This window comes from Lolium rigidum, chromosome 2, assembly GCF_022539505.1.
Source record: "Lolium rigidum isolate FL_2022 chromosome 2, APGP_CSIRO_Lrig_0.1, whole genome shotgun sequence".
Lineage (NCBI taxonomy): Eukaryota > Viridiplantae > Streptophyta > Magnoliopsida > Poales > Poaceae > Lolium > Lolium rigidum.
Genome location: NC_061509.1, coordinates 102492207 through 102507033, shown reverse-complemented (window position 1 = coordinate 102507033; position 14827 = coordinate 102492207). Strand labels below are relative to the sequence as shown.

Genomic DNA, 14827 nt, shown 5'->3' with positions numbered 1-14827 from the left:
AAGAAGATAAAATTTCTACGATCCGATCGTGGAGGTGAATATCTGAGTTATGAGTTTGGCATGCATTTAAAGAAATGCGGAATACTTTCACAATTGACACCGCCGGGAACACCACAACGAAACGGTGTATCCGAACGTCGTAATCGAACTCTCTTAGATATGGTTCGTTCTATGATGTCTCTTACTGATTTGCCATTATCATTTTGGAGTTATGCATTAGAGACAGCCGCATTCACTTTAAATAGAGCACCATCAAAATCCGTAGAAACGACACCGTATGAATTATGGTTTAATAAGAAACCTAAGTCTGTCGTTCCTGAAAGTTTGGGGTTGCGAAGCCTATGTAAAGAAGTTACAACCGGACAAGCTAGAACCCAAAGCGGAGAAATGCGTCTTCATAGGATACCCTAAGGAAACTATAGGGTATACTTTCTATCACAAATCCGAAGGCAAAATATTTGTTGCAAAGAACGGAACCTTTCTTGAGAAAGAATTTCTCACTAAAGAAGTGACTGGAAGAAAAGTAGAACTCGATGAGATTAATGAATCTATACTCGTTGATCGAGTAGCGCGATGACCGGGAGTTGTACCTGTACCACCTACACCGGCAACAGAGGAAGCTAATGATAATGATCATGAAACTTCGAACGAGGAAACTACCGAACCTCGCAGATCGACAAGGGAACGTGCCACTCCTGATTGGTATGATCCTTGTCTAAATGTCATGATTGTGGATAACAATGATGAGGACCCTGCGACGTATGAAGAAGCAATGATGAGCCCAGATTCCAACAAATGGCAAGAAGCCATGAAATCCGAAATGGGATCCATGTATGATAACAAAGTATGGACTTTGGTAGACTTACCCGATAGCCGAAAGGTCTGTCGAGAATAAATGGATCTTCAAGAGAAAAACAGATGCCGATGGTAATATTACTGTCTATAAAGCTCGACTTGTCGCAAAGGGTTTCCGACAAATTCAAGGAGTTGACTACGATGAGACTTTCTCACCTGTAGCGAAGCTAAAATCTGTGAGGATTTTGTTAGCAATAGCTGCATTTTTCGATTATGAGATTTGGCGGATGGATGTCAAAACGGCGTTCCTTAATGGAGACATTGAGGAAGAGTTGTATATGGTACAACCCAAAGGTTTTGTCGATCCTAAAAATGCTGACAAAGTATGCAAACTTCAGCGTTCAATCTATGGACTGAAGCAAGCATCAAGAAGTTGGAACCGACGCTTTGATAAGGTGATCAAAGACTTTGGTTTTATACAGTGTCATGGAGAGGCCTGTATTTACAAGAAAGTGAGTGGGAGCTCTGTAGCATTCCTGATATTATATGTAGATGACATATTATTAATTGGGAATGATATAGAACTATTAAGCAGTGTAAAAGGTTATTTGAATAATAGTTTTTCAATGAAAGACCTTGGTGAAGCATCGTATATATTAGGCATCAAGATTTATAGAGATAGATCAAGACGCCTAATAGGGCTATCGCAGAGTACATATCTCGGACAAGATTCTAAAGAAATTTAGAATGGACGAAAGTAAGAAAGGATTCTTACCTATGTTACCAGGCAAGGTCTTGAGTAAGACTCAAGGACCGGCTACGGCAGATGAAAGAGAAAGGATGAGTAATATCCCCTATGCCTCGGCAGTAGGATCTATCATGTATGCCATGCTATGTACTAGACCGGATATAGCACATGCTGTTAGTTTGACTAGCAGATATCAAAGTGATCCGGGAATGGAACACTCGGACAGCGGTCAAGAATATCCTCGAAGTACTTGAAAAGAACTAAGGATATGTTTCTTTGTTATGGAGGTGACCAAGAGCTCGTTGTAAATGGTTACACCGATGCTAGTTGGAACACCGATCCCGATGACTCTAAGTCACAATCCGGGTACGTGTTTATATTGAATGGTGCTGCGAGTAGCTGGGCAAGCTCAAAGCGAGTGCACGGTGGCGAAGTCTTCAACGGAATCGGAGTACATAGCGGCTCGAAGGCTTCATCGAAGCGGTATGGATGAAGAGGTTCATTGTAGAGCTCGGTGTGGTTCCTAGTGCATTGGACCCATTAATCATTTATCGTGATAACATGGGTGCCATCGCCAATGCACAAGAGCCAAGGTCACACAAGAGGCTCGAAGCATATCAAGCTGCGTTACCACTCGATTCGCGAGTACATCGAAGATGGAGAAGTAAAGATTTGCAAAGTACACACCGATCCGAATGTAGCAGATCCGTTGACTAAAGCTCTCCCTAGGGCAAAGCATGACCAACACCAGAATGCCATGGGTGTTAGGTATATTACAATGTAATCTAGATTATTGACTCTAGTGCAAGTGGGAGACTGAAGGAGATATGCCCTAGAGGCAATAATAAAAGTAGTTATTATTTATATCTCTATGTTTATGATAAATGTTTATATATCATGCTATAATTGTATTAACCGAAACATTAGTACATGTGTGATATGTAGACAACAAGAAGTCCCTAGTATGCCTCTTAAACTAGCTTGTTGATTAATGGATGATTAGTTTCATAATCATGAACATTGGATGTTATTAATAACAAGGTTATATCATTATATGAATGATGTAATGGACACACCCAATTAAGCGTAGCATAAGATCTCGTCATTAAGTTATTTGCTATAAGCTTTCGATACATAGTTACCTAGTCCTTATGACCATGAGATCATGTAAATCACTTATACCGGAAAGGTACTTTGATTACACCAAACACCACTCGCGTAAATGGGTGGCTATAAAGGTGGGATTAAGTATCCGGAAAGTATGAGTTGAGGCATATGGATCAATAGTGGGATTTGTCCATCCCGATGACGGATAGATATACTCTGGGCCCTCTCGGTGGAATGTCGTCTAATGTCTTGCAAGCATATGAATGAGTTCATAAGAGACCACATACCACGGTACGAGTAAAGAGTACTTGTCAGGAGACGAGGTTGAACAAGGTATAAAGTGATACCGAAGATCAAACCTCGGACAAGTAAAAATATCGCGAGACAAAGGGAATTGGTAATGTATGTGAATGGTTCATTCGATCACTAAAGTCATCGTTGAATATGTGGGAGCCATTATGGATCTCCGGATCCCGCTATTGGTTATTGGTCGGAGTGAGTACTCAACCATGTCCGCATAGTTCTCGAACCGTAGGGTGACACACTTAAAGTTGGATGTTGAAATGGTAGTTCTTGAATATGGAATGAAGTTGGAATATTTGTTCGGAGTCCCGGATGTGATCCCGGACATCACGAGGAGTCCCGGAATGGTCCGGAGAATAAGATTCATATATAGGATGTCATTTTATGAGAATAAAATGTCACGGAAGGTTCTATGGAAGGTTCTAGAAGGTTCTAGAAAAGTCCGGAAGAAACCACCAAGGAAGGTGGAGTCCACAAGGGACTCCAACCCCCATGGCCGGCCAACCCTAGTGGGGGAGGAGTCCCAAGTGGACTCCCCCTTAGGGGCCGGCCACCCCCACATGGGAGGTGGGAATCCCACCTTTGGGTGGGAGTCCTAGTTGGGCTAGGATTGCCCCCTCCTATGGAAGGATTTGGTTCGGGTCTTATTCGAAGACTTGGACACCACCTCTTGGGGTTCCACCTATATAATGAGGGACAAGGGGAGGGGGCCGGCCACCTCAAACACCACCAAGGTGGCCGCACCCCTATAGTGGCCGGCGCCCCCTCTCCCCAAACCCTAGTCGCCCCGCTCCTCCACTTCCCGCACGCTTAGCGAAGCTCCGCCGGACTTCTTCACCACCACCGACACCACGCCGTCGTGCTGTCGGATTCAAGAGGAGCTACTACTTCCGCTGCCCGCTGGAACGGGGAGGTGGACGTCGTCTTCATCAACAACCGAACGTGTGACCGAGTACGGAGGTGCTGCCCGTTCGTGGCGCCGGAACTGATCGTGATCAAGATCTTCTACGCGCTTTTGCAAGCGGCAAGTGAACGTCTACCGCAGCAACAAGAGCCTCATCTTGTAGGCTTTGGAATCTCTTCAAGGGTGAGACTCGATACCCCCTCGTTGCTACCGTCTTCTAGATTGCATCTTGGCTTGGATTGCGTGTTCGCGGTAGGAAAATTTTTGTTTTCTATGCAACGTTATCCTACAGAGAGAAGCTAGTGGCACGCGGAGCCACAACCGATCCTCTGGTGAGAGGTGATCAACTTTTAATTAGTGTTAAATAACGAAAAACTAGTTTTGAACCCGCTCATATGCTCCTGGTCCAATAAACAAATAATAAATAATAAACAAATTCAAATAAATCTGAAAGTTTTGTACAATGAACATGAACAAGTGTTCTAATTGTGCACCAAAAATATCCGAGAAAAGACATATATGATGGTCTGGGCAAAAACAGACAAAATGTTCATTGTACAAAAGTTTCAGATTTTTGTATTAATTTTCCATTTTTCTCTATCTTTTTATTGAACCGGGAGCATATTAGCTCGGGTTCAGAAACACCTTGTCCACTAAATAAGGAATTCTTTCTTTTCTTATGGTCTCTCACTAGTCACTCCTTTCATCTAAAAAAAGGTTTTAAATTGATTAAATCTGTTTGATGTTATATGTTTGTTCCATATTGAACGGTTTATTTTAATTTAGGTTGTACTCCAAATGATTCTCAGATTTTAGGGTGAAAGTTAAGCAAACCTAAAGTAAAGAGTTGCAAACTAAATTTGGTACAAGTTCAGGAAGTAAATTGGACTTCTCTCCCATAATGATGATTCCAAAGTATTATGCCACAACATCACCATACTTTTGACTACAAACATGTTTGAAGCGTATGTTGGTTCTGCTACAATTTCAAGGATTGTTATCAATTTCCCATGAACGAGGACATGTAAGCATAATTAAAATAAGCTGCAAGGAAATAAGGTTGTTCAAATGATATACAGACATTTCTTCTTTAAGTGGTTAATTGAAATGATCATAGAAGTAAAATTTAAAGGAAATACGTACGCTACTAGAGCATTGTAAGGACGACCATGCTGTAAACTCATGAACTAATGGTGTACTAGTTGAATGCCTGTGCGTTGCTACGGCATCTATTTTTTTCGCAATACATAACATAATACATGTAAAGATTGACAACCACAAGATATTCTATATCCATAAGATTCTAACTCGTTTGAAGTATATTTTAACCACCGTTATAATTGAAGTTGTTTGATATGGAATAAGCACTCAACTAATTACTTTTAACGAAAAAAATCTACTCCTCGATGTTCGTTAGATATGTTCATACAAGTTTGGTATATTTTCTTCTTTTTCATGGTATAATCACCTCTTTTGATTGTGTAAAACTCGCAGCCTCGGCATCTTCTAATCCTGAGCCCCCTACACGAAGTCACACAAGCCCCCATTGCGTGCACGCCCAAGCCAGTGCTGAACTCCGGCATCACTGCTGGAGCAGTGCCGCAGAGAACCTGGCGATGGCGCTGATGCCGCCACCACCTTATGCGAGACCCTCGCTGCTGCCACCATCGGCGTCAGCCGATCCCGCTACCCCCGATCTTGCGCATTCTCCTATGTGTGGCGTTATGCCGCAGCGGTCAATCCCCTTGTTACCGAGTGACATGCAGACATGACAGATTAGAGGGCGCGTCATTGACGGAATGAAGGGCGAGGGATTTGGCGGCGCACCTCCACGCTCAGCTACAGTGATAGAGTAACTGTCTTTTTCCATTCTTCCATTCCTATGTCCAACTTTATACTTTCTACGGTAGTTCCTTTATTTTTCCAAAATGGTGTTGTTAGACAGGGAGCTATTCTTGTTTTCATATCTCTGATTGTTTTCTCTTTTTGTCTAATTATAGTTTATAATAATACATCATGCTAATACACACATAAACTTTTTTTGACACTATTTTTTTATTCCCAACAGTAAATATAGTTCTAATCTGACGCGAGTGAGTAAAGAAAAAAAAAGGCTTCAATGATAACATGTCTAATTTCTTTATTAACTCATCTCCTCTATGATAAGTTATCTAGCAAAAAGTCTCTGATGATAGTAAAGATAATGGTCCTCTCCTCTATAGTGTGCTGATATGAAGGTTGTCGTTCTTTGTACGGGACGCTTCCAGTGCGTAGCCAGACTGACTTTGTGGCTGGAAGGTAATCTCGCTCTCGTAGGTTGTTGACAAACCCCCTTTAATATTTACAATTAGATATGCATATGTACGATAGGATTTATGTAATTACACCAGCACATCACCTTCTGTATGGTTCGTTTTCAACAGTGTGGCAGCTAGAGTCCACACCAGACAATTGACTATACCAATTCGTGCCACTGCCTTGTTTTGCTACTTTTATGTCATTTGCACCTTTGTTGGTTAGATCTTTTAATGGGGTACACTTCCCTGGCGGAGATTCACGCGAATTTTTTCTCATCTGTCAAGAATAATGCGAGAAAGCTAAAAAAGTTAGATGCACCACATTTCACCGAGCCACTATTGGCCCTATAGTACCAGGAAACGGGGAATGGTGCCGCGTCCCCCCGTCCCGGGATCATCGTCCCCAATCAAGGGTCGAGAACGAGGTGCGGAACGACGCGATTCGGTGGCCGGTACGTGAACCCGAGACACTAAGGAATGGAAAGATTGATTCATGGAGAGTTTGGGTTGTAGGGATTCGGTCGCCGGCGGCGACAATATCTCTCCGTCTACTCCGTAAGTTTCCGTGTGTGGGGATCGAGTCGATGGAGTAAACAATTGATGGACTCTCCTAGCCTGGCAGGGAATCAAGGCACATACAGAACAAACAAGACGCACCGTGTTTAAAGCCCATAAATCAGATCAGATCGCACAGGTAACAATGAAGCAGATATTTTCGTCAACCCGCGACATCGTGCCGGGGTCATCGTCCCCAAGCTGTTGGGGTCACGTCCCAGCCATCGAAGGGTCGAATCTTATTAACCAAGAAACAAGACGCACCATGTATAACCCAGTTGAACCCTACTTTTCAACACATGCGTATCCCATCCCATTTTCCATCCCTCAACCCGACCATTTCGAAAACTTGGCTATTGTGGTTGGCCCCATTGAATAATTTGTTTAGTGATAGTATGTCTAATAGCACCGTCATACAACTCATAATGTGTCTTACTTGAAAAGTACTCAGCAAACACTTTTAGTCAAAGTGAATAACGAGTCTGCAAACGAACATAAATATGTTGTCCGTGGCTTGACTGGCACAATACTGACAATCATCATATACTCACATATCTATTTAGTTAGATGGTTAATTCAAATAGGAGCTAGCTGGTGCAACATACGTGGAAATGCACAACCTTGTTGTACGTTTGAATAACATGCAAAGATGCATCTGAACAGGCGGAGGATTTTACCAGCCGGGGTAGAGAACGAGAATGAAGGAGGCGTGGCGGCGCTGAGAAAGCCTGTTGACGCAACAGGGCAACCACGACGGCGACCAAGCTAGCCTGATCCACTAGACTGAAATTATGTGATTGTCGTATGCTTCCCATTCCCAAGATTTTTTTTTAATTGGTGGCAAGATTTTTTGTTGTATTGTGATCCAAATTCATATACTAAAGGGAGGCTAACTTCTGACGAGCGGAGCGAGGCCCGTCGCCGGAGGCTTGGGCCGAAGCGTATATATACATCTTGTAAGCCGCCGGCTAGGGTTAATCAGATTATAAGATAACCCACGGCGTTTGTAAACACCTCCCGATATAGTGAAGTTTTGTTGGCTGGCGCCCGTGGTTTTTTCCCCTTCTGTGTTGGAAGGGGTTTTCCACGTTAAATCTTGTGTCCCCTGCGTGTGTTCTTGTTTCGTTCTTCGTTATTTGCTTGTCGCTTTTATAACAGGTTATCCCTGATTGCTTTCCATCTATGACTGATTCGGGTGATTGGTGCTTGGATGTGTGTTTTCCATGTATAACCAATGGTTTTCTCCTGATTAATTTGATTGATTTCGGTGATCCCGCGATTAATGCTCCTGATGTTGAGTTTGGAAAGTGATCAGCGCTTAAGATATTTTGACGGTATATGGTACGGATGGCTAGATATCAAGCTGGAGACGTTTAGTAAAATTAGACGGTCAAGATGTCTCCAATCTTTAACATCAAACATTTTTTACGACGTACCAACTCACATATAATAGTAAAGATTGGACACCAATAGACTAGAGTGAAAGAAACAATCGCTTGAGAAAAATATACTTATACATTATATTCATGTAAAACATTTCGTGTAAAGGAAAAAAAATAAACAAATACATATCCAGCCTTTCCCCAACTTTTATCTAAGAGAAATATACAAATGGAGGAAGAGAACAAATGAACTTAAGATGTATCCGCCACAAAGTCTTGTATCACAGTTCGCACAGCAATAGGAATTCTCACTGAGTAAGCACTTTGATCCTTCCATGCCAAACCACCAAATGTGTACCCACCTTGCACCCTTTGCTTCGCCGTAAACGTTACTTTAAACGTCACACTTTTACTACCACCTGCAGTGAAAGTTATCACGGATGGCTCCACGGACATGGCTACTCCTGCTGGAGCTTCAACAACCGCTTGGTAAGTTGATTCCACAGGCCCGACGTTCGTGATAGTGCGCCATACAATGACCTGATTCTTGAGGTTCAGCACGGCGATTGAAGGGAGATTAAGATTTAGTTGGTAGGACTCGCAACCATCTAACAATCCGACGGTGCAGTTAAAGAAATTATTGTACTCCTTTGCATCCACGTCATATACTAAACCAGGGTCAGCAGCCCTGTCCGGGTTCAAGTGGCCGCCGCCAAAGTCAAATGGGTCTGCTAGTTTCCTTGGGACAGAATCTGCTTGTATCGGCATACCAAAACGATCGGTCACCGATGCTGCAATGGATCCGAAGGAACGATCCGTGTTAGTCATAAATTATGTTGATTTATGTGTTAGAATTTCAGTATGCTCTCGCTACGTACCTGTGGTGACAATAGAGGATTTGATCATGGCAGGAGACCAGTCAGGGTGAACCGACTTGATCAAAGCAGTGACCGCCGAGACATGCGGGCATGCCATGGATGTCCCGGAATTGAACACATAGGAGTCTCCGCTGGCTGCCAAGATGCTAACTCCGGGTGCTGCTATGTCAGGCTGTCCAAATATATAGATACAAGTTTTAGAGGCAAGATAACAATGTCGCTAGTAAAATTGTTTGCGGATATTACGTTTATTTTATTTATAATATTTTGTACTATATATCCTGAATGAAGGTGCTAATATATACCTTGAGTATACCGGGGAAGAGAGGGCTTGGCCCTCTCGACGAGAATGAGGCGACCCTCGGCGACAGCACCCCGTTTCCAACAACTGTTACCGTAGGCGAGACCTTCACCACGGGACTCCTAGGATGTCACATGAAGAAATCGATGAATATACTTGGAGTTGCAGAAAGAAAAGAAAAACTTGTTCAGACAGCACGGCATTTAAGCTCTCACCTTGCTGTGTCAAAATACGATCTAATTCTTTCTGCGATCTCAAAATCGACAAGTACGCAGGGCATAATGCCTTCGCAACTAGCCGTGTATTCGAGGAGGTTGGTAGTGTACTGTGCGAAGATGAGGCCCTTGGCGCCAGCCGTGACGGTCTGGTTGATGGCATATGGAAGCGCTACCGTGGGCGGCCAGGACTTGGCATCCGCTGGTCCATAGCACAGGACGATTTTGCCGGTGACGTTGCTCGACGCCACTGACTTGGCGTCGCACCTGCACAAAAGTTATAAATTGTTCAGAATGACTGAGACGTGAAGATTAATTAACTACAAAACAAATGCGTGTCAAGTGACTGTCTTACCTCCCCGCATCAACAAGGTCCTTAAAGTCGCTGCTGATCACAGATGCATTGTAGTGACGAGATTGACCCTGCGTTTGAAATCAACCACACAATAAGGAATACTATAAGGAGTAATTAAAAGAATGAAGTAAAGCTTTATGGACGATTTCAAGCTAAATAAATTTGTTGCTAGTTTCAACGATCACAGCCAAGTCAAGTTAACTTGTCAAAACTATATAATCAATAATCAGTACACGCTAGAGTGCATGATAGCCGTGTCAAGTTGATCTTCCCTGGAACTACCAGTCGCAAACATTATTAAGTAACAATAATCAATAGAGGAAAGATTGCGTGTACTTACCACCAGCTTTTCTTTGTTCCCCAGAGATATCAGGGTTGGGAAAGACCGGTCAATAGTGCTAGCAGCCACCGTGGTGACCCAAGGAACGGCATTCGTCACCGTCTGCGGCACGGGGCCATCGTTTCCACCGGCAAACACGACTGAGATCCCTCTCTGCACGGCGTGCAACGTCCCGGAGTACTCGTGACCGGCTCCTCCCAGCGAGAGCGACAACACGTCCACGCCGTCGTGTATGGCATCGTCGATGGCTGCAAGGACTGCCGCGTCAGGGCAGCCCTCGCCCTCCCAGCATGCCTTGTAGATACCAAGCCGCGCATGCGGAGCCCCACCACGCGCCACGCCGGTGGCCAGGCCCCCGTAGCTCACGCCTCGCACCTCCACGCCAGCGATCGTCGATGCGACGTGTGTGCCGTGGCCGTTGATGTCCCTAGGCGAGTTATAGTCGCTCTTGAGCGACTCAGCACTAATGCCACGGTCGTACGACCGCGCGCCGATGATCTTTCTGTTGCAGCTTGTGGCGTTGAACAGCTCGCCGGTCTGGCATTTTCCTTTCCACCGTGCCGGCACGGGCCCATACCCGTTGTCGTTAAAGCTTCGTGATTCAGGCCATATGCCTGTTGTAACAGAATCATATGCATATGCATGGGGTCAAATGGTGCTCAATCTCCAGGTCTTCTCAGGTTTTGGATTTGAAGTTGATATGGGATTGCAAACCTGTATCCACGACACCGATGATTACATCTTCACCATACTTGGCTTTCTGGAGGAGGCCCGACTGCTGTGGTGGTTTGTAGTCAACGCCGAGGAAATCCCAGCTCCGAGTTGTGTGCAGTTCGTGGAAAGTGTTACGCTTCACGGAGACAACTTCAGGAAACACTACATTGGAATGGTTGATTAGACACGTCTATCATGCATGTACAATATAAAGATGCTATAAGTAAAAAAAAAGGAATATAAAGATGCCATCTCAGGATCACCAACTACTTACTTGCTAGTGTCTCAGCTTGAGATTCAGTTAGCATTGCCGCGAACCCAGAAAATCCGTGCTTGTAACTGTAGACTATCGACTTCAAGGCTTCCTCTTTGCTGTTACGGGTAATACAAACATGTTAGCGATCAGTTTTGGTTCATGGTAACAGTATGTGACATGAATTATGACAGGCTAGTACCTCCCAAGAACCGAGGTTAGTGTGTCATGGTGTGACGCGGTGACCACCGATGGATCATCATGTTTCTTATCACCCATATACACTATGTAGAGCTGAGATTTTGATGCACAAAGTCGTTAAGAAACAGTATCAGGGCAGGCCGAGTGGAAGAAATTATACAAAGTTAAGCCTTCTGAACAAAGAGGGGGCATCTTACCCTCGACGCATTAGCTGAAAAAGGCAACATCGTCACTAGTAGCAGGGCACAACAGAATCCTGTTCTCAAATCCATGTCTGATTTCGAGAAGAATGTTATGTTCTTGTGTTCCGTGGTGTGTTTGTATGGTATGTATATATAGCAACAAGGAATATGACCAACGGGTGCAAGAGCAGTTCAAAGGAACGTGTTTGCGTGTTTTTAGGTGACACAGGAGAATAATAGCGACTAGATCAATGTTATTAGAGGAACTGGGGAAGCATCGTGTCTTTTCAAGAAAGAAACCGTTTGCTTTGATCTGGTCCGCCGCCACGATTAAACAACGAAGTACCAAACCGGATAATAAATATTATGTTCTCTGATGTAATGACCTGATCGATTTGACGCTTTCTAGACCAAGCTCCGGATGTACATCAGCATGCATAAAACGGACGCTGCTTGGATGGCGCATACATCCTCCGTAGACATAGACAGACTCTCTAATTAAGCGTCGGTAGGTAATACGTAGCAATATTGGCAGACGCGGCCTGAATTTCAAAAGTACAGTGGAATTTGCAGTCACAGAAACATTCTACGGCGTTTGTTGGCCTCCGGCACTTCATTATTCTATTGCATCATGGCAAACTGTTTCAGGATAATCTCACAAGCATCACCGTGATACATACATACAGAAGGTAGAAAATTCAGTTGCCCGCAGGAGGCGATGTGCCGCATCCTTTGTCACACGAGATGACGAGACCTCTGGAAAAGGGAAGGGCGTACTGCATTTTGCATACGAGAATAGAGCTTAACACACAAGAAAAAACCGGGCCTGAAAACAACATACCGCTCTGTTTTTGAGTGGGTCAAAAAATCGCACAAGCGACGAAACCTCAATACACTAGTAGGGCAAAGGAAAAAGTCCAAAACAAACCTTAAATTCATAGGCAAAAGCTAAATCAAACCCTGAACTTGCAATCCCTGAAATTGGCACTCCGAATTTATCAATCCCTGTCTATTTTAAACCTTGTAACGTTTTTTGACAGCAGAAAATAAAAAGTCTAAAACAGAATAATTCGCTACTTTCATCGACAAGTTGGGCCCACTTGTCATATGTATCATCTACCTCTAATCTCTCCTTCCCAATCGATTTCTCTATCACACATCTGGTTCTCATGGGGCACGCCCCGCGCCAGCAGCAGGTCTTCCACACCACCAATGCGGCAGTCAAATGGACGGAGGGCACGGCCTGGAGGAGCACCCACGGGGATGGTGGCGGAACGCCTCTGCTGCTCGGACGGGATGCACGACCGATGTTGCTCTGGACGGGTTGTCACTGCCGATGTGTGCACCGTCCCGTTCCCTTTCTCGGTTACCATGTCCGTCGTCCCTACCCGGCTTCCACGACCCGCCCCGCTCGGTCACTGCACGACCCGTCCAGCTCAACCCCAACATCTGCAGGAACCAGTGAGAGGAGCACGCAGAGCACGTACGGCTGCATAAGCCCGCGTGTCCTGCGCGCCCCAGCATGGCTCCTCAAAATCCGGTCGCCTCATGCTCGCCGACGAGCGACGCGGCCAGCCGCGCCAGCGACATACGCGACTGCGGAATAAACGGTGGGAGGGTTGGGATCGGGTGGGTTGCTGTGAGAAAGATTTGGGGAAAGAGATGGATATGACATATGGCTCAGAATATCCCGGCCGGGATTGTAGCATCCCCATGTGCCAAACAGGTTCAAGGTCTAAAATAGACAGGGATTGATGAGTTCAGAGCGACAATTTCAGGGATTGCAAGTTCAAGGTTTCATTTAGCTTTTGCCTATAAATTCAAGGTTTGTTTTGAACTTTTTCCTAGGGCAAACGGCTATTCGGGACGCCCACCGACAGTGCACCAGTTTAAACGTACACGGCCTGGTATTAGTAGTCGTGAGCTGAAAACGCACACGCGACTCTTGTGCGCGTTCTGGCAGCGGAGCGGATAGAATGGGACGCGACTATTAGATGGGGCCTGGTTATACTCGGATCTAGAAAGTATCGGTAGCGCGTGCCAATAGGGGCACACTGTTGAAATATTGGGTCCACTTTTAGTGGCCCACATTAGATTTTAGATTTCCTTATAAATCTCAAAGTTCACATTGTGGCAGCCCAAGTGAGTTTGAGCCCAAATTGGTGGCAGCTCACTAGGGAGTGGCAAGTGGTGGGAAGTTTAGTCTCACATAAAAAGTTGGGAGGAAGTTAAACCACCTTATAAGGTGGGTTGTTCCACCCCTAGTAAGTGAGTGAGAAGAGGAGTAGTACACACGCGCTCCTCCTCCTCCTCCTCCTCCTCCTCGCTCGTCTCCACGCGTCGCGCCGCGATCGTGGTGAGTGGATGAGCCGAGACTTTCCTTTCTTTTTGCAGTTCAGGAAAACGAATAGAGTCCTAGACGGATGCGTTGCAGTTAGTCGGTTCGGGTCGCTCCCAAACTGTGGGCTATCTGTAACCGACTCGAAACGTGCGTGCGACGTGGGCGTGGCCCACGTTTTCTAGGGTTTTCTGAGCCTATATAATCTCTTACCCGGCTACCGCAGAAACACATCTAATACACGAGTTAGGGTTTTCACCTCTCTCTGCTTGCACCGCCATCGTAGCCTACTCCATCCCGCCCGCCGGCATGCACCGGCAAACGGGAGAGCAGGTCTCCGGAACCGCTCGCCTTTGCAATCATGTACGGGAGAAGGCAAATTAAGTTTTTAGGAAGCGCTCTGCGCGACTGCTCAAGCTCTTCTTCGCGGGTTGCCTTCCGTCTAAGTCGGGCGGTGCTACCTACCGTCGTCTTCAACGCCGTCTGCTTCGACCCGTTGTCAACAACATTGTCATCAACAACGTTACTGCTGCGACATGATCTGCTACACCGCCCCCGCCACCTTCACCAGATCGGTACGTGCGACATATCTCGATCTGTTTAGCGATGGATGTTGTACCGTTTGCCCTACTACTATTCATGTTGATTAATGCATCTAGTATGTTCGAGCTTCACATATTAGTAGTTGTTGTCATCATGCTTAATAATCTGGAATTAATCATGGAAATTGTGCCTAATTATCCAACAATAAAAAAACATAATAGTAGGCAATTTTCTGAGTTAACAATGGCTGGTTTTGCTGATGCACTGAGGCTGGATAAGTTTACCGGTGTGCACTTTAAGAGGTGGCAGATTAAGGCCACACTCACTCATCTGAAAGTGTTCGAAGTCAGTAATGGCCTTCCTGAAGGAACTATATCTGACCAAGATCAGAAAAAATTCAAGGAAAACAATACTTT

The 14827-nt window shown here is 45.0% G+C and overlaps 1 protein-coding gene across 1 annotated transcript; it reads right to left on the bottom strand.

Moving 5' to 3' along the window:
- Window positions 1–8343: 8343 nt before the first annotated feature.
- Window positions 8344–11628, bottom strand: LOC124687025 (subtilisin-like protease SBT3.9). Its single transcript, XM_047220882.1, has 10 exons — window positions 11546–11628; window positions 11350–11441; window positions 11169–11266; window positions 10895–11056; window positions 10181–10794; window positions 9841–9908; window positions 9486–9752; window positions 9275–9389; window positions 8970–9141; window positions 8344–8882 (listed from the first exon to the last, which is right to left on the bottom strand). The coding sequence occupies exons 1-10, from the start codon at window positions 11618–11620 to the stop codon at window positions 8344–8346; spliced, it is 2202 nt and encodes a 733-aa protein (XP_047076838.1). The 5' UTR covers window positions 11621–11628.
- Window positions 11629–14827: the final 3199 nt, after the last annotated feature.